Genomic DNA, 26217 nt, shown 5'->3' on the forward strand with positions numbered 1-26217 from the left:
GATTTTTTCGGTTCGATTTTCGTTTTTTTTTTATTGGATTGGATTTGAACACCCCTAACAATGAGTAGCATCGCAAAGATAGAAAAATTGACCAATGATAGAATGCCACGTACCCGAAACAAAGGGAGCACTAGTGCAACACATAAAAATAAGTCATAATTCTATAACCAATAGAATAACTTCCTCTATAAGTTATCTATTCAATCAAATCAAACTATAAATCAAATAATATCATTTATTTATTTACGTTCCTGTATAAATACACCATAATTTATACATTTTTTAGGCTCAAATAAAAAAAAGAGCTGAAATACAATGCACATAAAATAAAGTATTACTCAAAAGTTTGATACTACAAATTATCACCGCTCACAAGAATAAGTTAAATAGACATTTTATAATGAAAAACTAAAGAGAAAGAGATATACATTTAAAACTTGCTAAAGTATTATTTGTTTGGATCCTGCTATAGTATTATTATACATGTAATATTGCAAAACTTGATATTAAGTTGTAATTAAGAATATATGCATATAGGTGCAACATTTTTAGACTATATTTTCTATTTTATTCTATATTTATTTATATTTTACACCGCATAAAAAGATTTAAATGATTAAAAAACATGTAGTTATATATGTTGGAACTCCTAATGCATTTTTCAAATTTTACTAAGAAAATCGTTGAAGAATTTAAATATACATTATCACAATTCTTTCTAGAAAATATTAATTAACTTTGTTTCAATTGATAAAGAATGAACTCATTATACATGTAAGAATTCTTTGATATTATATTATAAAAATTATTTGAACTATAATCTATATAACTTTTAAAAAAGAATGCTTGTAATATATTTGAATATTTTAGAAATGACTCGATTTCCTTCTTAAATAAGAGAAGCGATTGATAACTATAAGTGTGAACTCAGCCGTTAGATTGATCTAGAGAGTCAATAAGACTTCCGCACACGTGTAATCATCTATGACGAAGAGAAAGGGGAATTTATATGTTCTATGTTTTATTCTTTCATATTATTAATGGGTCTTTATCCTTTGGGACTTATGAGCGGCCCAAAACAGTTGCCTCAAGCTCTTACTTTTACTTTGTAGGACGAGGGTTTATGACATATGCTCTCGCTTGGCCATTGAATTTGGGGATGTGGAAGTCTTTGGTGGGACGTCGTTGTCTTTGAGAACGGATGCTTTAAATGTCTTTCTTGTAAGAGGTGACATTTTCTTGGGAGTGGTTGACACGTCTTCATACGTTAGTTAGTGATGATATTTCCTCTTCCTTAGGAAACTCGAGTATTTCAAACAGTTTTTGAGGAGATCACAACTATTGGTGGTGGTGTCGTGGATGTACGATCCTTAGTGGAAGAATAAGGTATAAAATGATTTTGGAGTGCGATTTTGGCCTTTTCTGTCATTAGCGACCTGCAAGAGAGTTCTTTCTACTTCCTTTCTCTTTCAGCATTTGATCAAGTTCATACAATCTTGTTCGTTGGTACATGTCATGCATGTTTGATTGACTCATCTTCTCTAAGATAAATTTCAGTGTTTTTCTTTTTCTTTTGCTCCATATTTTTATATTTTTTGAAATAGTGAATGTTTGGCCTCTTACCTTATTTCTCGGGATATTTCCTCTGTTGTTGGTATTTTCTTCTAATGGTGCAAGTGTCTGAACTTGAGTGCATCTTATCTTTTGCACAAATATCATTTACTATTACTCAACATATTTTTAAGTTTTCAATGAGTGGACTCAATCCTATAAAATAATATTACAAAAATATTTAATAAATAAATTGATTAATACTTGCGTAATAATATTGAACTAATGTAAAAAAAAATGTACTTGTTTGTTGTTGTGTTCCCTTGAGTGGCTTGGTTAGTCTCTGTATCAATAAATTTCTCTTTATAGGATGACAATCATATTTGGTTAAAATAATCAACAAATGATGGGATATCAGCACATACTAGCTCAAAATATTGCAAGGATTGCTCATACTCAAACACCCTATTTGAATACATAACCTTATTACATAGTTTCATCACATGATCTTGTCTATTAACTTCGACAAACTCCTTGCACTTTGATCCCACATTTTTTGCAACATAGAATACACATAAAAGGTGGATCGAGGATGGAAAAACAACTTCAATGGCATTCATCAAGGCAAGTTCCCGATTAGACACCATGACCTTGGGAAATAACTTTTCTGATGCGAACAACTCCTTCAACTTCTCTAGTGCTCATGTGAAATTTCCCTCCTTTTATATTTCAAGTAAGCAAAACCAATAAAGAATGTCAATTCAATTAAGTAACACCAACATTCTCGAGTAGTGGAATCGAGTACCTGTTAATTTTATACGTGTAGTCAAAGATCAAAACCATGTGAAACATATTTTAAAACTTAAGTGAATTAGAATGTGTCCAGAATATATCATTCACTACTTTTGAATCATCTATGTTTCTAATCCAACACATATACTTGTCATTATGATTTAAGGTCAACAAATGTTGAATTTTTGTCAATGGACCTCAAATAGTATACTGGATGTCGATCTTGCCTAATAATTTGCCTGACACTAATCCGATTCTTAACATTCTTGTCTTTCAATGCATCAATTATGTCGTAGGTGTCATGTTGTACTTTGTCATGTCATTTACAAACTATCTTTCTTCGAGTTTTAGATGGTCTAGTATGTCATGATCGTCTAAATCATCTACTAAACGGTGGTTATGAATACCACATCTAACTTTTATGTACCAACCACAACCACATGGAATAGATCTCAGTCGAAAGAAACACACAACACTTCTACTACAAGTAACTTTCGACTTTCCTTTCTTCTTATAATTTCCTCCCTTCTCACAACCAAGAATCAATTTGTCATTTCTTGCTCTTAGCCCATCTGTTGTATCGGAGCAAATGGTAACCACAATAATATTGTGTTGTCTCTCAATATATTGTGTCATGATATCACTTATGTCCAAAAAAGAAATATCTTTCCGTTATAATATAAAATGAATTATTCATAGATTTTACAAGTCGATTACAAATTTCAAAAGTTTCAATAAAACTTGTAAGTAAAACATACCAAGTGAATAGTGAAGAATTGTGTAAAATCTTCTAAAACATCATTCATTGTAGATTCATTCATGATGATCAATTTAAAATCCTGTGTACTTTAAAATATTTGATATGTGAAAATTCACACCGATTTTTTTTTGATATCCGATATAAATGGATAGAGTTTTTGATTGACAATGTAATGTCTTTTAAATCTACAAACTTTTCCTTTTTAAAATTTTTATGATTCTATCGGATTTTATGTGTAACTATCAGATATTTAATTTTCATTTGATTTTTTTTAAGTAATTTTTTTCCAAAAGCTATAAAAGTTTGCAGATGTAAATTATAAGAGAGACGTTGCATTTAGAAAATATGGAAGTGTCAAGTTTAATTTGGAGTGCCATGTTGAAATCTCTGATTATTCTTGCCTTAGAATGCATGAAAAGTTCTTTGATATTAGTTCAATCAATACTATTTTCTAAGAAAATCTGTTATTTTAAGCTACAAGAAGAAGAAAAATTACTAATTCTACTCTAAGTAGTCCATATACAATTTAAAAATGCCTCTTTTATTTTGAAAATTCATACGCATTTAAAATACACAAAATTTATGTATAAATGAATTTTACACTATTTTATAAATAAAAATTAATCTAAAAATATATTTACTGATTAAATTTGAAAGTATATTTCCGTTTTTACTGATTAAATTTGAAAGTATATTTCCGTATTCCAGTACGTTGTGTATTTTCTCCTTCCCACGGACCCACCACGCACAATGATGTACTCTCTACACATTACCACGCAACGATGCACATTCCAATGATAAAGATATGACCATAGTGAGTCATCTTAGCCACACTTTTTCACGAGAGAATTCAGTAACTTTTGGTTCAACAACTTTAGGACATTTTAGTCATTTTCTTACATATTTTATGAAATATAAAATTAAAAAGAAAATTAAGATGAAAGAGAATTGTAGATGAAAGAGAGAGGGAAAGTCATGTGACTTCTTTCTCCAAACTATTAGTACCTTCGTCGTTTTATTATAAATTTCGTCCTCTTATTATAAATCATTTTGAAAAGCACAGTATAAATTATTTTATAATATTAATAAATTATTATATTTTTAAAAAATATTTATTATTTTTTTTCTTTTCAATTAATCTCTTATATTATTTATCTTTTTAGTAAAGAACAATTTTATAAAACTCTTTATAATTTATCTTTTTCATATCATAATTATTATATTTTTTAATACGTGTAAAAAGAAAAAAACGATAATTTATAATAAAAAAACAGAGGGAGTACTATTTTCAATACTTTTAATATATAAACTCTCTTTTAAAAAGAACAAGAAGGTACTTAGGTACTTTCTGAAATGTGGAGGAATCATTTTTCACTTAGTATTTTTCGGTGCTTTTATATAAACTCTTTTAAAAAAATAAGAAGCTAGTTCTGAAAAGTGGGGAAATGGTTGAATCTGGAACTCTACTTTCAGATTTTTTCTGTAAACATATTTTCAAACTGATTTGTTATGCATAAATTTCATGAGTTTGAATTTCGTCCGTCCGAAACATTTTTGAATTCTACAATTACTTTTAATTTTCTATGAAAGTGAAAAAGTAATCCTTAAATTGCGTTAAGCAATTCCCAAAAAAAATGTCTCACGTGACTATAAAATGTATCCAACTCACCCGCTGTATATACGGCACAATATGATGCGTTAAACATACAATTTATGTTCTTAACCTATAATACCAAAATTTTCTTCTTTCAATAAAACAAGACTTTATGATATGGAGCACTGCAGTTAAATTTCAACCGATGATGATTTCAACGCGAAAATTTATACATTAAGAACGGACTTTTTTTAAACAATGTTTGGCTATACCAAAAATGTGAATGTTTTAATTAGATAGCCATACTTATAAAAGGACTATTTCCATATTTTTTTAAAAATAATCATCTTTTTGAAATTAAATACGAAAATAATCAAGTTTTCAGATAAATTTCTAAAATAATCATGTTTGGGAGAGGATGCGCCGGGGGAGTTGGCGCATCCCTTGAAATTTTAGGGCACCTTCATATCCCCCTAAGGCAGGCGCCCATGGGGTTGGCGCCCTAGTGAATCCCCCCTAAGGGAGACGCCCATGGGGTTGGCGCCCTAGTAAATCTCCTAAGGGAGGCGCCCATGGGGTTGGCGCCTTAGCCTCCTCCTAAGGGAGGCGCCCCTAGGGTTGGCGCCTTAGCCTCCAGCTAAGGGAGGCGCCCTTAGGGTTTGCGCCTGAATGTGTGTGTTTTTTAGGTGCCACTTCTTGTGGCGCCTATGTGTATTGTCGGATTTATCGCCTCTATAAATACGATCACCTTGCATACGATTATTTTCAGTCAAATTCATCTCCTAGTCTATATTTTCACTCAAATTCATCTCCTAGTCTAGTCCAACCATCAATTTTAATTTTCTTTGTTTTAACAATGTCTACATACATTCAAAAACGAAATGCTGATGTAATATTTTCTACCGTTGCGGCTCCGATACAGGTTCGACTTTGGAACACAGATACGTTTGAACGTCTTAATCGGACGTTGTATAGTTGGTTAGAGGGAGAAATTGGAGAGGGTGAACGGATTAGAAGAATACAATGGCTTGTGTCCACGTTCAACCAAAACGGAGAAGTGCGTGAATGGGTGGATATTAAGACCGACCAAGACGCTCGTAGGATGATGCAGTACATGTTCAAAATTGTTTTGATGGTTGTAATCGCATAGTTTTTGTATTCTAGTTGTTTTAATTGTTTGTGTTATTTTTTATGAACAACTGTCTTTACGTCACAGCCGTCTACTATGAAGTAAAATTAATTTTCCATATATTGCAATAGAGGTACTTTGAAATAAATTTAAGTTTCCATATATAGCAATAGAGGTACATCTGAATTTATCTGGTTGTGCTTATTCTAACACTAGGACAGTTATTACGATTGTGACCTGGTTGACGGCATGAACTACATAGTCTAACCATTTTGTTCGCCGTATCCATTTCGATTCGAATTCGGGTGCTGTTAGGGCGACCCTTTTTCTTCCTTCGCATAACTTCGTTGTGCCAGACGATGTCCCCTTGATATTCTGGCCAATAATCCTCTTTTGCCACTACTGAAAAACTAATTTTATAAACATTTGAAAGGTTGGCGACTTTGTAAAGTTCAGATAGCAAGTAGGATGGATCTCTTCGAACCTTTGAGCACGCCGCTATGACATGGGAGCAGGGGGTACAGAAGGCTTGGAACCTTTCGCAGTCGCACCAACCTCTATCTAATTCAACTTTGTACTGTCCCATTGGCATGCCCTCATTGTGATCCATGGACTCGGCAACACTAAACCAACCTTTTGTTCGGTCAAATACCGTAACCACGTGTGTGTTTGCTTTGGCAGCTTCATGTCTGATGAATTTCATTGAAGCATCACTGAACAACTGTCTAGATTGCAACACGGAACTCCATTTTGAGCGTCTGGTTTCAAACAACACCCCAAGCCTGAAATATGTAGCTTGCACCAAAGCGGTTATTGGTAGGTTACGAATTCCTTTGAAGACAAAGTTCATTGATTCCACAAGATTTGTTGTCATGTGGCCCCAACGTTGTCCGTCGTCGTATGTCCTAGTCTACTTCTCCAACGGAATACTATTGATCCACTGAACCGCATCTTCGTTCGACAATCTTATTTCCTCGCGGTAGTGTTTGAAAGAAGGTTCTGTCAACGCGTAACCTGCATTGACAACCTTCTTACGCAACGTCTTATCTTTGATTTCTCGCATGAAATTCTGAGCAATATGTCTAATACAAAACACATGCGTCGAGTGAGGATTTTGCCAGCCATTGTCAATGTTATTATATGCACTGATGATTGAGGGGTGTCTATCAGAGATCAAACACAAGTTAGGTTGAGGTGCTACGTGCAATCGGAGATTTCTTAGGAAAAAACTCCATCCCTCAGTTGTCTCCCCTTCAACTAAGGCAAAGGCGATCGGAAAAATATTGTTGTTCCCATCTTGTGCCACTGCCATCAGTAACGTTCCTTTGTATTTTCCATACAACCATGTACCATCAATTTGTATAATTGGTTTACAGAAAGAAAAACTTGTGATACACGGTTGATACGCCCAAAATAGACAGTGAAATATTCTATTTCCAACAGCACATGTACCATTTGGTGTATATGCGGGCAATGTTTCCATCTTGAAAATTGTACCGGGAGCATAGTGTTTTAGAGCGAACATGTATTTTGGAAGTTGTTTGTAAGATTCCTCCCAATTGCCAAATACTTTTTCAACAGATTTTGTTCTAGCTATCCATGCCTTCCTATATGATGGTGTGTAGTTGTACTCTGCCCTAATATGCGAGATTATTGTACTTACCTTTAAAGACGGATTATCGGCAATGACAGACAATATTTCATCGCATATTAGTTGGGAGCTTAATTTACGATGATCCTGCATTGGGTTGGTCAGGATGCATGTGTGATCTGGACCCATTGATCCAATCTCCCAAGACTCCTTCCTCTTCCTGTACGAAGCTGACAACTTAAAAAGGCAGTGCTCATTCGGACAATAAACTTTATACCTCAATGCGTCAGTTCTGTCAACTCTGAAATCTGCTGATAGTTCAATGTGGAATTTTTTGATGGCTTTTACACATTCCTCTTTTGTGCGAAATGTGTCTCCTTGTTTCAGAGATCCTTGCATTTGCACGTAAGGATTGTACCATACATCTTCCGAAGGTTCATCCGAACCCAAATTTAACCTTGTCATGTGTTGGGGTGGGCAATATACATGACCTACTGGTATTGGCTCCTCTTCCTCTTCAGCGTTCACCATCGAATCAACGATGATCTCAGGTTCCTCTTCTTCATCGTCTGGAACATTCACCTTAACTTGTTCGTCATCAGTCTCACAAAACACTTGTGACTGATTAATGTACTAGGACTCCTGTTGTTGATGTGGTAATATATACAACTCTATATCGTTGTAACCGGATTGTTCGTGACTTCCAAACATATGTTGAACATCATCATCATAATCTTCTTCTGATAAAATTTTACCTGGTTTTCTGCAAAACAAACTGGATTTTTATAGATGATCTGACCGACATTATTGGACTGCAGCTTCTTTTCTATTCTTTGTTTTAGGTGTGAAAAATTTGATCGCCGATTTATTGTAAAACGAGTCACTTATGTGTCTCGAAAACAAAAACCGAACAATTGATGATCAAACATTTCACCGTCAACATGTGCACTGATCATATATTGTTGTGTGGAAGACATTGTGTTGAATGGAATTGAAACTGAATGATTTGTAAATCTTGTTCAACCGCATAACATAAATAGTTGGCCAATGCATTAATAAATTCATAATAGTCTGTACAGACTTGACTATACTTGCACGCAGAGAAAAGAGTGAAAACAGACTTGACTATACTTGCACGTAGAGGGAAGAGTGAAAAGAATACTCAATACACAGGGAATCAAGAATCTCTGATTTCTTTGTGCCCTAATGTAGCCTAATGTGCCCTAAGATTAAACATAAAGTAAACATAGGCGCCCATTCCCTTGGCACCATAAAGTAACATAGGCGCCAAAGGGTTGGGCGCCTCTTTACAAAATTGAACATAGGCGCCACTAGGAAGGGCGCATCTTCCTAATGCCTTACACTAAGGCGCCAAGAGGAAGGGCGCCTCTTCCTTGCATGTGAAAAATCACATGTAGGCGCCAAAGGTAATGGCTCTTCTTCCTATTGCATGTGATTTCTTCACATGCGCCTACTAGATTCCTTCCATGCTACTTTTGTCATTCACTTTGTGTCATTCATTTGTCTTTCAATTTTGTCATTCACTTGTTTTTTAACCTCATGTGCCTTTGCATGCAACCAATCATAATTCTTTATGGTTTCTAAACCTACTCACTTATTCATCTATAAATACTCTCTCATATCAACATTATCAAACCATCTTCATCACACTCTTTCCTTCTACCACATTTCTTTCATCTAACAAACTTAAGCTTTGCAAAATCGAATCATGTCTTTGTTAACTATGGGCGATGAACACAGAGGCACAATCGAGAATATCTCGGCATTTGTATGTTATCTCTCTCTTTTAGTTACTATTTATGGATTACTTGTAATACATATGTTCTTTGTGTTATACCTTTCAAATCTCTTTCTTTTTAGTTTCTATTTCTGGATTACATCTAATACATATTTCTTGAGAATGTATTTCTTCTTCTAATTGTATTTTTGTTTTTTTGTTATTAGGATCTGAAGCGGTTTAGATGTCGTGTACATGAATATGTACCCCACGATCCTTTAATAGAACCATATATTAAAGGATGTGGATTTGGAAATCTCCTAAACATTGTTTCGTACTCGGTGGACTACAAGTTCATCCTGGCTTTGTTGGAGAGGTGGAGACCCGAGACCCACACATTTCACCTTCCGATTGGTGAGTGTACCGTCACACTTGAGGACGTGTACATGCTGTTGGGTCTTCGTATAGATGGAAAGGCAGTGAATGGGAAAGTTAACCAAGACAACAATATATGCAATGAATTACTGGGTGCCCCTTTGTTAGACGACGACACTTAGGGAGACACATCCAGTCAAGCAAGGGGGCAAGGTATAAATTTAAAATACCTTAAACAATATTATAATAGTATAGTACTGTCTAAAGATTCAATCGAGTATGAGAAAATAATAAAAGCTCGGTGTTATATTATGATTTTATTTGGTAACTTTTTGTTTCCAGAAAGTACAGGTAATTCTGTGAATATAATGTATTTACCTTTATTACGCAACATCAATAAGGTAAACACTTATAGTTGGGGTTCAGCTGTGTTGGCCCATCTATATAGTGCATTGTGTAAAAATGCAAAAAAGAATACCTGTACTTTTTTTCATGTGCTTATTTGCTTCAAGCTTGGGGGTGGTCTAGGATGCCGTCGCTCGCCCCAGAAAATGAGCGTCCATTCGTGTTCCCCTTACAACCAAGTAAGTCTACCACTTTACCATTCACCATTTAGTTAATTATATCTATTATTTAAATTAACAGTAAATAATATTTTTCACTTCTTTTTATTATCTTAGGTGGTCAGTAAGGGGAATGAACTACAATAGGTGTCCGAAACACGCTATTGTAGTCTATCGAAATCTATTGGATCACATTGGACATGATGATGTAATACTCCTACCAAACTATAGTTAATCTTAAAATAGTTCTCAAATTATTTTCCATCTAACGATTTGGTATTTTTTTTCCAGTTTGTATGGAGGTCATATTTGGGTCTGGATCATGATGTGAATCATGACGATGCTGCAGTTTGGACAGCGAAGACACCAATTATCCGATTCACTACAGTTGAAATGCACCAAAGTGATCGGGTCAAACTGCAGTTCGGAATGCTACAACATATTCCAGAGTCTCCCACGTGTTTGGGGAATTGGCATCAAAAAAGGGTCGATGCACAGTGGGATTATTCTGACTGGAGAGACTTTGCAAAAGACATGTGTCGTCAATGGAGAAATCGACGACAACACATCCTAAACGAACCAGTCATCCAAGGTGTAAGACCGACTCAACAATATATGGCATGGTTTAGGTCTGTAACAACTCAGCAATTTGTATCTGAGCCGCGGTATTTGATGGATCCGCGCCAACTTGCTTCGTCATCGTATGTCCCACATCAATTCACCACCCAACACCAATGTGAACCCACCCAAACCCAACAACCAACCACACAACATCAACCGACCACATACTCAAACCAACCAAACACCCAACATCGCAACCCGTTCATGTCAACCACCCAACAAAGAACCATCCAACGTCGCAATCCCTTCATACCACCCACCCAAACACAAAACCAAGAACCAAACCCCGCAACCACAACCGTCTATAGCACCGATGATTCATATGGGTCACGTCATCGTAGCCCCCCACCATTTAACACCCAACCACTGTTTAACTATAGTACGCCCCAAGAACCATTGTTTCGTTTTCAAAACGACTCAATGACCCAATTTGGGCAACTATACCGTCCCCAATTCACCCAACCCCAACGCCCTAACTACGATGACATGGGCACCGAACTCCATTACGGAAGCGCCGTTGGCCACAGCCCCTCCGGATATTAGGAGCAAATGATGACACATCTGTCGAATACCGCCGGAACCTCTGTCGGACCTTCCAACCAGCCATCGCTCGATCAAGTCAGCACTCAAAGACCACAAACACCTCAAGAAAATCGTGGGAGATCTCGGAGACAACCTAACGCACCGGGATGTGGAACCGGGGGACATTATAATCGGGCAGGTCATTAGGGTTTTAGTCATTCTAATGTAATCAATTATTATATATTTAATGAAGTCATTTTATTTTTATTTTTATTTATTATGTATTAAATAATAAATATGAAATATTAAAAACAAAAAATATTATAAAAAATTATAATTAAAAAAAAAAAAAGACACACACTCAGGCGTCAACCCTAAAGGCGCCTCCCTTAGGAGGAGGCTAAGGCGCCAACCCCATGGGCGCCTCCCTTAGGAGGAGGCTAGGGCGCCAACCCCATGGGCGCCTCCCTTAGGGGAGTCACTAGGGCGTCAACCCCATGGGCGCCTCCCTTAGGGGTATATGCAGGCGCCAATTTTATTGGCTCCTCCTTTAGGAGCCCAATGCAATTGGCGCCAATACGTCTGACGTCTGCCCTAAAATTTTAAGGGATGCGCCAACTCCCCCGGCGCATCCTCTTCCAAACATGGTTATTTTGGAAATTTTTCTGAAAATTTGGTTATTTTCGTATTTAATTTCAAAAAGATGATTATTTTAAAATAAAAAATCGACTATTTCTTTACAATGTTAATTTTCAAATTTACGAAAATATTGCAGTAAGATATCATAATAAGATATTTAGATAATGTTGAATCCCCAAGACAAAGGTTATGCTTATGCCAATGTAGTACAGCTCAATTCAAACTAAGCCATACCCCCAAACAGATAACACATGTATCAAAATTACAATCAGCATAATCAAGCATAATTGATAAAGCCTCTTGAAAACGGAACAAAAGTATTATGCAACGTAAGAATTTTAAATATACAAAAAAATGATATTCAATTATCTAAAATAGTGATGATACAATGCACTCTACTGTAAAAGCACTTGATGAGACACAATTATATTAATCTGACAACATCTCCAAGGCAATCGAAGAAATGAGATATATTAATTTTCTCTTTGCCAGAGTAGATAGCTTCGGCTGATCCACCTTGTGCACCTTGCGCTGCCATCTCAATTAGCATGTATAGCTTCTTGATAGGCATCTGAGGATAACATTGAGCATAAAACTGGAGTTAGAATGAGTACAAATATAGCAGCAAATGTTCTTAGACAACCACTAGTTTCCAGTAGGAAATATTATGCGCAGAAGCATACCACATTGGCAAAAAGATAAAAATATCAACAAACAGACAACTATCACCTATACCACTAACAATCTGCACATGGACAGTTAAAAATTGAAAGAAATGCTTTTTCTTGTAAAGTTTTGGAATTCCAGTGTCTTACAAATAAGGCCAAACTATCACAGACAAAATAAACTGAGTAATGATACATACATTATCCAATGCCTCTGCAGCAGAATCAATATCTTCATCCGCAAAAACATTCAACTGTTCAAGGACCTGTAATTTTACAAATGAAAAGAAAATGTTTAATATTTATTTTAAACTACAGTATTTATAATATAAGCAACAGTAACAACTTAGAAAATAAACTCACGAAACAGATTAAATTGTTATTTCAAATATGTCAATAGCATGTAAAAAGAACGGATATAAGTTTACCTTCTTCGCATCATCTCTGCTCAATGTAGGAACATTGTAAGTTATCGAGAAGTTATTACAAAAACCAATTGAGTCCAAGAAATCTACTTCACTAGTAGTTCCAATTACCATCAGTTTTTTCCCCTGAAAACATGGTTAGAAATGCACATTATTTACAGTAAGGTTTTATTTACAATAAGGTTTGCGTAACATCAACAAAAAATTACTTGCCATTGTTATTTTTATTTTTATTTGGTGATATTGACAGTCTGGAGATGGACTCTCAACAGTAAAACATACTTGCATCAATTGCAGAAAATATATGCATGCACTAAAACTCAAATACTTAAGGTGTTGCATACTGAAAATCTAGTTCTCAGTTAACACAAAAAAAACTTGAATTCAGTATTTGTTTTAGGTGGAAAATCTGCCAAAAAAACAATATGATCATAATTGTGATTTGACGATTCGAAAACCAACTATTATATTTTGGTTAGCCAACTGGAACAGTAAAATATAGTAAGATCTAATAGCAGTAGATCTGCACTTCACGTGCCCAACTCTCCCTTCTCCCACAAAGTAACACCATGTTGTTGACAATAGTGTGTTATGAGTGTCATACAGGTGTCAGACACGATTCAAAGACTGTCGAAGCAAAGAAAAAAAATTGGGGACACTTTGACTTTTCCGACATTTTTCTGACTTTTCCAACATGTGTACAGGTGGCATAAATATGTCAGTGCTTCATACATATTGAAGTTGATTGGCATGTCATCAAAGAAAATGTAGAGAGTGGCCTAATCAACACTCCATGTGCCTACGACCAAGACAACCTTGCAGATCTTATAAATAAGAGGATGAGCAACAACTTTGAAAGGACTGTTTCCAAGTTATGAATGATAGATACTCATTCACCAGTTTGAGGGAGAGTGTTGTAAATAGTGTATATTTGAAACTATTAGTAATAGTTGTATTTTACCCATTTATCAGGTCCATACATCAGGAAGAGTGTTGTAGATAGTGTATATTGTAACTATTAGTAATGGTTGTATTTGACCCACTTACCAGGTCCATTAGGTTAGAATAACATTGGTGGTTGTATTTAATTCATGCTTTTGAAATATATTAAGATATGATTTCTACAAAATTCAAAAGACAAGGACAAACAGAAACCTTTGGGGGAAGTTTCTTGAGCAAAACCAGTAGTGTCTGAGAAATAAGGTTTGAGAAACGAGGACCAATAGGAACATACTCCAATAATCTGGATCAAAGTACAGTGAAATAATTAATATTCGAGGAGAAATTACAGATAAAAATGACAAAAGAACAATAACAAATCATACCTCTCAATGTCATCAAGAACAATGACACTCAAAGGTGACTTGTATGCATCCTCAAAAACCTATTAGAAATCATCACACCTTAACTTTCAAGATAAATTAGCAAGGAAAATGCTAAAATAACACTATTGATGTATTTGTTAAAGCTAAAGAGAATTGAAAGTTAAAAGCATATACTTGACTGTTGACTCAATAAAACTGGACTTGCAATGTCAGTAATCTAGTCTACAGAAAATATATATACATGCAATACTCAATAGGTTAAAAAGAATGGCTCAAAATATTATGGCAAACCTTAATAATCTGAGCACATTTAGTGCTCTCGTGTAGACCAATCATTGTTTCAGCTGAAATCTATCCAATTACAGAAGATCAAAGTTAAAAACTTTGGCCATAATTGTAAAGTCAAAAGCAATATAGATTTCTAGTGTGTAATGTTCAAGATAAGGACAGAACTTACTATCTTGACATATGCGAAGTCACTATCGATGCCTATAGTAGCTGCAAGTGCGGTTTTACCACTATAACAACAAAGCAGTTTAGAAACATGTCATCAGAAAATGTCGTTTGACTGCGAAAATCAACACATACCTGCCACGATAACCTTCCAGAAGACAAGTAACAAGGGGGCTTCCTTTACTCACTTTAACTTGCTCCGCAACTAGCATTGCTCTCTGGTAAATGTGCTTATGTCGATCACCACACTCCACCATGCCATGGAGTCTACAAATCAAATAAAACAAAACCTTATAATACGGCGAATTTTATTATTTCTATAGAACTTTCAGATACCAACGTCATAAAACTAAATAACAGCTTTTGAAAATAACTAAAACGATAAGAACCAGCAGAGCTGCAAAAACATGTGATAAACTATCCAAGGGATCCCAGCGAACTACATTTGCAAGAAACTTAAAAATACCTTTCAAGCCATCAAATTTATTTGGTGTTTTGCATTCAAATGATGACAAGAGGTAGCAATAAAACATTCATATAGTTTGAAAATTGTACTCTTTGATGTTTTACTTTATTTTCGTCAGGTTAAAAGGCTGCACAGTCTTTTTGCTATAGTAGTGAAGGTATGTATAAAATGGAATAATAAATACTCGCATTTGGCAACTGTTAGCTTCTGTTTTAAGTGCTTGTAACTATTAGCTGTTATTTGTAAAGAGTCTATTGAAGTAACAGAAGCTAACAAAATATGAAATGCAGAGTTTAGAGATTGCTCTCTTTCACTTTCTCAATGTTCCTAAAACTTCCCTATATTTTCTTGCTCATACTCTAGTGAAGTTTGTGAGAAAAAGAATGTGAAAGAGAGAATCCAAGTTATTATTCTGAAATCTCAACTTTCTATCATTGAACCTACGAGGTTCTTATACAAAGGTATTTATAAGAGAAGCCTTGCGACCCATACCTGCATCGCTCAAGATCATCAGTGGAAGCTCCAAATGCAGGAATAACTTCATGAAGTGCATTCAAAAAGTCATCCATCGTAACCTTAATGTTTTCCTCCTCAACTGGCTTAGTGAGATCTTCAAGGCTCAATTGTCTATTTAAAGCATATGAAACAGCACTTTTCACAACACCTTCAAGTTCCGCACCACTGTAGTTTTTAGTTCGAGCAGCTGCACGAAAAAAAAGAAAACGTAAATCCAGAGTAAACCTTCCATACTCTTCATAATTCAAAAGCCATGATTCTAATAATTTTACTTTTCCTCCTCTTCAGAAAAATGAAAAATAATATTGACACCTTAAATCATTTGTATCGCTTCATAGATTTACATGATTGTTATTAAAGAATTAATATGATCAAATAACTGATTACGAATTTTGAATATTTTTGTTATTGATTCATAGGAGATTTACAAGTGTATGCATAAGAGACAAAGCAAACACAGTCCATAATATTCGGATCAAATCAAAACAGAATGAGCTATCTAAGGAAACTAGGATCCTAACAAAGAAATCAAATAATAAATCAAAATATATTAACAAACAACATGCATAATGTTTTTTCACTATCTTATTATCATCATATTACTATGTTTTTTTATTATCTGATTATCATCCCCTTACTAGTTGAATTCATTAACCAAAAGTAAGTCCTGGCTAAGGAAACATTTAAGTGGCCAAAGACAAAAAATACTGTTTCATTCTGGCATTATACTGAGAGGTTAGGACACCGTTCTAGCCAAAAGGGACATTTTTAAGACGGTACCTATTTTTGATACCTCTGCTGCAGTAGATTGTAACTTGTGGAAATTTATATTTGTTTCCATGCATGTTTCTAATTGGCTGAATTTTTCTTCTAACTTCGATTATGTGAATCATCAAGTGTCACCTCTCTTTATTCTTTTATAAAAAATAAAAAATAGACTGATAAATTATTGATTCTAATGCGTGTGTGTGTGTGCGCGCGCACACACACATATAAGTGTCAGTATCCTACATTTTGGAAATAATGATGTCTATGTGTCAGTCTGTGTTTCATAGTTCATGCATATTAAGGAATTATCTCGGAGCACAAGACCGAATATATGTTCTGTAAATATCTTTGCCTCTTGAGACTATGGTTTTCATACTCAAACACATAAATACAATCTATCAAGCACACGCTCGGACATTGAAACACAAGCGTTATAATGCACAGAATACTAGCAAATGACCACCAAGAAGGAACGAAGATGAAGACCATACCAGCGAAGACCGGAGAAGATAAAAACATCAGTATGCAGAAACACATGAGAATTTTTCAAAGTGTCTAATTAAAATACTACAATACTACTTTTTGATGCGAGTCCACATTATATGAGATATCACATGAAAAATTGTTTATAACTGAGACATGGCAGATTTTGTAATGATGAGTTAGGATCAATCCATATACATAAGATGGTAATAGAGCATATCCAAGAAATACGGTTAAGTTTTATTATTATTTGTCAGTTATGGTGTGTTGTGAAACAAATAGAGGGAAAGACAGGAAAATTTAGAAGGAATTATCAATTGGGTTATTAGGAAGGAGAGATCAAGCTCTCTAGTTCTTAGAATGGAGAGACCAAGACTCTCAAAGTTCTTGGAAGGGCATAAATTTGTAACATTTCCATCCCTGTCTTTCAAGACTTTCCTTAATAATCTGGTGTGAGGTTGCTTTAGTGTTATCAATAGCGGATGGCGGACGATGGTGGAGAGCCAAAATCACGACATATGGTGCTGTGGCACTACCATCCTTCACAAACTTGGCATGGTGGAGAGCCAAAAAAAACCGCCACTAGTATCCGCCATAGCCGATATTTGACTACACTGGATTGCTTTAATAAATTTTTATCATCTGTTTAAAGATAATTCAGCAGAGGCACAAAATAGAAGCAATAATTTAATTTTTAGAGTGTGCCTATGAAGGACACATGGACATGCGCGATGGAACTCATGAGATGCCATGATTTCAAGAGGCAGAGAAGGATTGAGGAATTGCTGTAAACAGTTAGAGGCACAACACTGCATAACGAACATCAAGATCAATTCCATGGAGAAAATTATTCTAGAAGTGGAGATGGCAGTGGGGTAAGAGAGGATTTCAGATCTGGCCTGAAACAGGAACGGTGGAAATTAACAATACCAGTATTTGATGAAAGTATGGATGGAGAAAATCATCAAGGGCTGGGAGGAGACTTGGGGAATCAAATTGAGGGATCTTGAGGGCAAGGTGATTCTTTTGGAGGAGAGTACTGTTAGACATTGTATCAGAAGAAATACAAAAATAAGAAAGCAGATTATGTTTGAAACAAATAGGGAGAGACAATGGAAGAGTTAAGGGGGAAATTATCAATTGGTTATTGGGAGGGAGACACCAAGCTCTCTAATTCTTGGAAGAGAGAGACCAAGACTCACGAATTTCTTGGAAGTGCATAACCTTGTAATTTTACTATCCTTGTCTCTCTAGACTTTCCTTTATGGTCAGGTGTGTGATTTGCTATAAATTTTGTTTTAAGATAATTCTGCAGAGAAATTATCCTATAAATTCTGTTCATATCCTACTTTATTTAAATATAAATGCCAGGTCTAACACTATTCTTATCCGGTAAACATTATTATTTGACTCGACTATTTCAACAAAAGAAACAAGTGAGATTGTACTTAATTTATGCTAGATCCAAAAAAATCCTTCCCTCACAATTTTATTTAAAATTCAATAACATTTTAAGAAACAATATTTGATAAAAAGTTATAAAAAAAAAAATAGTGTCCAAATTCTAGAGAAACTAATTGTGATCCTCAATGAAGCAACGATAGATCAAGAAAGTCACCATCACCGTGCTGGAAATAGCGTGTGAGTGTGACACAAATAAATGTGTAAAGTAATCAGACACCTGAAATCTGGAATCAGTTAAAAATTAACGTGTGAGTGTGACACAAATAGAAAGTCAAAGCCTATGTTAGGTGATTTGGAATCAGTTAAAAATTAAATATTGCATAGATTTATAAACGATTTTCAGTGAAAACATCTCTGAACCAGTTTTTAATTTGCCAAACTCCACCTCAGTTTTGCATGTGATGGATGAAACTAACAAAAAAATAACATCTTAACAAGTAACTCATGTTATAATACCCCAGTAAGGAAATATTCGGCTAATGCAATTAAGAAGCATAACCATCCAAATTTAATCATTACTTTATTGATGATAGCAGATATATTAAGAAGCATAATCATCCACAAATAATTATTACTTCATTGATGATAGCATATATATTAGGCATCACTAAACACGTACCAAGCTCTTGAAGATTCACATCAGGAGCTAGAAAAGAATTCTCTTTCATCTTGTTAGTATGAATTTGAAGAATTTGCAATCGACCATTTTCATCCGGGAGACTTATCTCAACTTGGACTTCCAACCGCCCTGGTCTTCAAGACATAATAGTAGGTGATAAATTACGAGAAGATATGCGCCCCATAAACATAGGCATGTAGCAACTTTATAAATCAATTACAATTTTCAGAATTAAGCATTCAGAAATAAGCACATGCATAGTGTTGATAGTTTATATAGGCTCTAAAATGAGAGATAATTGCATCCCCTTATAACTAACATATGAACTCAGACCAATTATTTTAACAGCTTAAGTTGGGAAGCATTATGGAAATCAGTGTTGTCAATACAGATAGCAGAAACTAGCCGTTTGTTAAAATTCTGATATGCAGTAGTGCTATAGTGCTGCTATAGCAGCTATTTGACAACATTTTGCACTAAATAGCGTATCCCGGAACAATAGCGGTTTGTCCAAATTCCACTACACTAAAGAGGTATAGCACCGCTATACCGGCTATTTAGCAAGATTGATGGAAAGGACTATTTTCATACAACTAAGTTGCATTACATATAGCTCCCAATCAAATATTTCATGTCTGTATCAAACACAGACTTAGCATCACTATGCTAGAGAAAAGGCTTTTTAAAGGAAGGAAGAACATTACTAATTTAGTTCACTTCAATACCAATTAGCATATATACAGAAAAGTTCTACCAAGCCTTGGGTTGACTATATTTATAACAATCTTAGTGCATAAATTATGACATGTATGATCCAATTTGAGGGGGAGCATTAAAATAATTACATGCATAAAGAGCATTGTTATCCTAATACTGACTCATGATTAGTGCAGATTAGTTTAAATTTAGGAGGTTATTGCTGCTGTAATTAATATAAAATATAAATATATTTGTGTGTAGACTAAGCAGTCACAATATTTTTCAAACTCTAATAATTTTATGTTGCGAATATCAGGATAATGTGAGGGGTTAGCTGTACTGTATAATCATGTCAGCTGCAACTATTGAAAGTTAGAAAATTTAGTCACGTGCCTATTTGTAACTGAGTTTTGTTGTAAATAAATTCAAACACCGGTAGCTGTCAGGCAGTTGCAGATCTAGTAGATCTGTCAACTGCTCCAAAAATATACTCAAATATATCTGATCAAATTCACTAGTCTATTTTGAAATCTCACTCTCTGATTTATTTCTTTGCTGTTATTTTCATGCATTTCCTCATCTGCTCAACTTCTAACATTCTATAAGAAAACATTCAGATTGGAAGATTTGACAAAATTATAGCATATCAATGTTAACTGTTTATATATTTAATTTCAAGAAAAGAATATGTTAAGATCTAGAACAGGGGATAGAGGTATAATCATATAGATTACCTTAAGAGTGCTTCATCAAGCATGTCCTTTCTGTTTGTCATTCCAATAAGCAAAACATTGTTTAGTGATTCCACACCATCTATCTATACACCAAACAAAATCTCTTAGAATTACTGATAACTACTATAGATATATATTAAAAAACACTTATAAGATTTAACACCTTCACGGACCTTAGTAAGAAGCTGGTTCACAATGCTATCATGAACCCCTGTACCATCTCGAGTTGAGCCTCTGGACTACACAAGACATGAAAAGAAAGATATAGCACAGTTTGGATCAACTTCTGGCATATAGGAACTTCTCTATATAGATAATATTTATTCTTTACTAGCCAAAATTCCTTTATAAGCTTTTTATCAATGGTTAAGAGATCTTCAGATATGCCGAGACGTAGAAGCCCGTTTCAAAATTCAAATTATTCAAGTTATTAGTTAAAAGACTCATAATCATTGTAGGATTATTTTGACTTTAATTTCCTTTTTTGTCTGCAAAAGATTATCCAAATTGGATACAGGCAGTATTTTTCATAGTCCAGCATTGAAATGCGACCATGTTCTGGTACTCATGTTGGATATTTTGTGAGGCCTCGTTTTCCTTCCCAGATAATTACTCATTAAGTTCCTCACTATATGAGGGACGAGCAAAGTGTGCCAAATCAGATATGCCGAGACGCAGAAGCCCGTTTCAAAATTCAAATTATTCAAGTTTTTAGTTAAAAGACTCGTAATCATTGTAGGATTATTTATTTTTGTCTGCAAAAGATTATCCAAATTGGATACAGGCAGTATTTTCATAGTCCCGCATTGAAATGCGACCATGTTCTGGTACTCGTGTTGGATATTTTGTGAGGCCTCGTTTTCCTTCCCAGATAATTACTCAATAAGTTTGTCACTATATGAGGGACGAGCAAAGTTTTCACCCCCATTGCATGAGTGCCAAATCAGAGGTAATGAATAGTTGGCAGGCGCCTAGGCAAGGGTGGCATCGAATAAACATGGGTCCATCGAGTGGTAATAATCTATCAGCTGGCTGCAGAGGTGTTACTGGGATGATAAAGGTTGTTGGGTGTGGGGGTTTGCTAAGCCTTTTGGATCTATGTGTACTTACATGGAAAAGCTTTGGAGTGCTTATGAGGGTTTAGAATGGCCAAAGAGATAGACATTCAGTAAGTTGGATACATTTTGTCTCAGAATTTGGGTTGGGCCTAACTCATCCCTGCAAAACCGGCTTGTAAGATGAGGATTGCCCCCACTTACACAACACAGACCATATCTCTAAGCAATGTGGGACTAAATACACCCCTTCAAAGCTAACACAATGAAGGTTTTAGGGGCTGCAATGAGGCAAGCCAAAGAGCCGCAATTAAGGCGACTAGGGACGGACAACAATTAAGGCGGAAAGTCCAACACACACCCTCACGCTTGGGCCTCAATGAGCCCGAAGCGTGGACGATGCGGGAAGCCCAACAATGGATCTAGGATAGGCTCTGATACCATCTCATAATGTGTGGGTTGGCCTAACCCATCCCTACAAAACCGGCTTGTAAGGTGAGGATTGCCCTCACTTATAAACACAACACAAGTCATATCTCTAAGTAATGTGGGACTAAATCCACTCCTTCAAAGCTAACACAATGAAGGTGTTAGGGGCTGCAATGAGGCAAGCCAAAGAGCCACAATTAAGGCGACTAGGGACGGACCGCAATTAAGGCGGAAAGTCCAACAATATGTTATTATTAGAAGCTTGCAAGGTGGTTCTTTGGATAGTGTCCAAGGAAGATTAGGAGACTGCTGAAGGCTGGCTGGCTGGCTGGAGGCTGATTAGAATGTTTGCATAAATCATATTTATCGAGAGAAAAATATGGTCGTGGATTGTCTTCCCTCTTGAGGGTGCGAGTTTGGAGAAGATTCGGTAAAAAATTAGCATCCTCCTCCTCAGATTAAGCAGTAGGTGGCTGCTGATGCGTTAGGAGTTTGTTACTTCTTGTTTGATTCTTCCACCAGATAATGCTAATGTTGTGCTACTTATTAACAAATTGACTAGAACAACATAACAGATAATTGATGTTGAAATAATGTTTGAGAAACCCCATACCTTACAAATAGCATCAATTTCATCAAATATAATAACATGCAAATCACTTTCATCCCCTGAAAACGGAGAACAAGACAAGTGAATTATCTTAGATTTGAACTTAAAGAACATGCAATGCATATATATTATATCCATCACCTAGGTTCTTCTGATCCTGTTCAGCATCAGCAAAAAGGTCTCTTACATTCTTTTCAGTTTCACCCACAAATTTGCTCAAAATTTCCGGGCCATTTACAATCTAGTACAGGTAAGAAAAGGAAAACTAAGATTCATCAACCACCAAAAATATAATAACCAGGCCTTAGCCTATAGAAAGCAAAGCATATATTTTTCCCATCCAATTTTAAAATTATTCAAACATGTCAATCAGTTAAGGAATCTAAAGCAAATTACTAATACCAAAAATTATGTTAGTGTAGAAGGCATAAAAGCATGGTGAGAACTGATAATATGCCAGGAGAAAGTTACACCCACCCAAATAAGACTCATGCAAGGCATAGTTAAAGAAATAGGCAAGTGTTGACTGCAAGTAACAGGATTTAATACTCTTAAATCAAGCCTATATTTATGATGAAAATTAATTTGTGACAACACATGCAAATGATCATGTTATGCCAAATTTGGAGTGAAAAATAATAGTAGAAAAGGGATAAAGTACCAAATAGTAAAAACATTCCAGAAAAACATATTCCAAGGCAAACACTCTGTGAAAATCAATTAGGAGGGTAAACAGTATTAATTAAATAAAAGATAATACAAATATTCTATCTCTATTAACCACTGCTGATTACATGTGTAAGTAATATAGATGCACATCTATATTACACAAGTATAAGGAGTGGTTTCCAAACCTTTGGATCCTTGCCATTCAAAATTTTTCCAATTTGACGTGCCATAAGAGTCTTTCCAGTTCCAGGAGGACCATAAAGCAGCATGCCCTTCACATGCTTGATCCCTAATCTGAAACCTCAAAGCTACCAAGTGAGAACGTGATATATCATAAAACAGTGGATAAAATGAACTGTTGTATCAGATCTATTACTTAGATGTCACATGGGGAGGGAAAACACGAGATGCAAAAGCTCTTCGAAATATATCTGCAAACTCTGCACCCAGGCCACCAATACCCAGAGACTCGAGGTTAAACTCTTTCTGCTTAAAAATGTTGCTAGTAGTACCTTCGCGCTGATTGATAATCTGCAAAGCACAACATAAACCGGTAAAATTATGCCAGGATAGTTACAGTTAGTAGAGTAGAGTTACGAAGTTTTCCTACCTAGTTGGGAAAATACTTGGTTGTTATTTCTAGAGTAAAGTGAAGAAGTTTACATAACATGACATTATTTTGCATAGCAAAGTGTTAACTATCACCTCAAATGGAATACATGAAACAATGATCAAACTAACTTACTGGACTTCGTTACTAAATGATATATAGAAGATATTACCAAAAACTTCTGTATGAATAGTCTAAATCAAGATTGCGTAAACATTACCCAAATCAAATCAGTGAAATTAAGCATCAATGGAAGTTAAGCTGTGTAAGAACTTGTAATGTGTCGAAAAGAACTGAACAGTAGAGTAGATGTCAACGAAAATTAGGAAACTAACCTTAATTCCACTATCACGTGGCGCATCAAAAACAAAGAATGTGTCATCTAAAATCATTCCTCTTTCAATAGAGCTAGACTTTCCCTGGCCCTCAACAGTAGCTTCACGGACTGTAAAGCTATAATTATTTCCCTGAAACTCAAATAACACTTTCTGCCCTGCTGTCATTACCTGAATTAAATAAGATCCACATTAATTTTTTACAATTGGATTTAGTATATCAAACAAGAGGAAGGTTACATAAGAATAACATGTCTATGTTCAATTTACTCAAAAAGTAACCAACACTGGTAGTTAACTGAAGGGTTCAACTAGCCCTGTGAAAGACCCTACCTGGTTATTAAGTCTTCTCCGAAGTTGTTTGGCTAGTATAATAGCATCAATCTACAAGACAAATCAGCAACATCAATTTCAATCCCAGATTATTCTAATCAACATTTTGATGACATGAAAATGCACTTGTTTCAATTTACATAAAATACCTGTTCATTCCTGCTTCCAACCCTTTTAATGAAGTCCAATTCAACAGTTAGCACGGCCAGGTTGAAGTTTTCAGGTGGCACGAATCTTGAACAACATAGCAAATCAAATAATGAGCGAAATGGAAGGTCAATACTCAATGCTAATCAACTAAATACATACTAAAACAAACTAACCGGGTCACATCTATGGATTCAGCTGCAGAAACCTTTGCACATCGACGTTGAATGGAATTCAAAGCAATGTGACCACCGCGTATGCTTTCATGAGCTGTATTATCAAAGTTAAGGCCACAAATACAAAAAATCGCATAATCCTGTATAAATTATCACCTTCCAGCATTGCAATTTGCCAGGAATAACATTTTCAAAAAAAAATAAAAAAATTAGTTCTACGCTAATGAATTGAAGAACGCGATTTACATAAAAAATAAATAAAGGAATTGTAATGAAATGAAGTAAATAATAAGGTAAAGGATATGAGAGAGAGAAAACGAAGACATCGCCGATGGAAGCGAGGTAGAGGTTGCTGTGACCGGGAACGGCGAATTTTGGAAGATCGGAGGCGGAGATGTAGGCGAGGTTGGTTAGGGCGAGTTCTTGAGAAGGCGTATTGGTAACGATCATGGCGATCGAAGCAGCCGAAGATCCGAAGAATCGACCCGCCATTGTTTGAATCGGATCTTGCTTTCAGATCAGAAGATAATGGAAATGGTGTTGCCTGCGCGGGAGAGTAATACCATAAACCGGTAATGCTAAGAATAAAATGTATAAGATATGATATGATTTATGAGTATATACTTTTATTGCTATTTGACTCAAGAACAAAACTAACTTAAGAGTTAAGAATTACTATCAAAAGAAAGGCAACTTAACTATATATTTGGATTCATCAAATGAATTCATTTGATGGAAATGTATAAATTTTGTATTGTTTGGATTAATAGAATAAAGTGGAGTCGAATGCATTTCATTTTATTACTTTTCATTATTTTGATAATAAAATGATATTTTTATTTTATTCTATTTAGCTAAAATAGTATTAATTACTTTCACTTTTCAACATGAAAATAAATAAATAAGGAACTTTTGAAATGATCAAATTTGTTATTTTTCTCAATTACATGTTTTGTGGGGGGATGTGATAGCTTTTAGCATGGTATATAATACTTGTGTGCATTTTATTCCTTAGTAGGTATTGATTATTATATTACATTCTATTTTTAAGTAATAAAATGGGTAAATTCACAACCCAATAAAAGGGCTAAATATTTCTTTGATGTGTATTTAACATTGTATATAAACATGATGCGAAAGGTTGAAGCTGATGAGTGTGACTTTTTTTTTCTGTCCCTCTGATAGTTAGTCTTTTGTGGCCCGGCGCAAAATAATTGTGCACTGCCGACTTAGTTTTTTTTATACAAACTAAAAAAAAAATTGTTGATATATTTCATACCAGCAAATATAAATTTTACTTTTTCTTCTGATATAGAAATGACGAAAAATTATGAGATTTTATGATTTATTAGGATTAAGGT

The 26217-nt window shown here is 35.0% G+C and overlaps 1 protein-coding gene across 1 annotated transcript; it reads right to left on the bottom strand.

Annotated features, from left to right (window-relative positions):
* Positions 1–12016: 12016 nt before the first annotated feature.
* Positions 12017–25578, bottom strand: LOC127100734 (vesicle-fusing ATPase). Its single transcript, XM_051038004.1, has 21 exons — positions 25160–25578; positions 24857–24951; positions 24683–24767; positions 24534–24584; positions 24201–24371; positions 23632–23786; positions 23441–23549; positions 22728–22827; positions 22590–22645; positions 20666–20731; positions 20493–20575; positions 19060–19193; positions 15702–15912; positions 14879–15010; positions 14748–14808; positions 14582–14641; positions 14291–14349; positions 14121–14208; positions 12969–13091; positions 12741–12806; positions 12017–12446 (listed from the first exon to the last, which is right to left on the bottom strand). The coding sequence occupies exons 1-21, from the start codon at positions 25346–25348 to the stop codon at positions 12300–12302; spliced, it is 2241 nt and encodes a 746-aa protein (XP_050893961.1). The 5' UTR covers positions 25349–25578; the 3' UTR covers positions 12017–12299.
* Between the last annotated feature and the right edge of the window lie 639 nt (positions 25579–26217).

This window comes from Lathyrus oleraceus, chromosome 7, assembly GCF_024323335.1.
Source record: "Lathyrus oleraceus cultivar Zhongwan6 chromosome 7, CAAS_Psat_ZW6_1.0, whole genome shotgun sequence".
In the NCBI taxonomy this organism is placed as follows: Eukaryota; Viridiplantae; Streptophyta; class Magnoliopsida; order Fabales; family Fabaceae; genus Lathyrus; species Lathyrus oleraceus.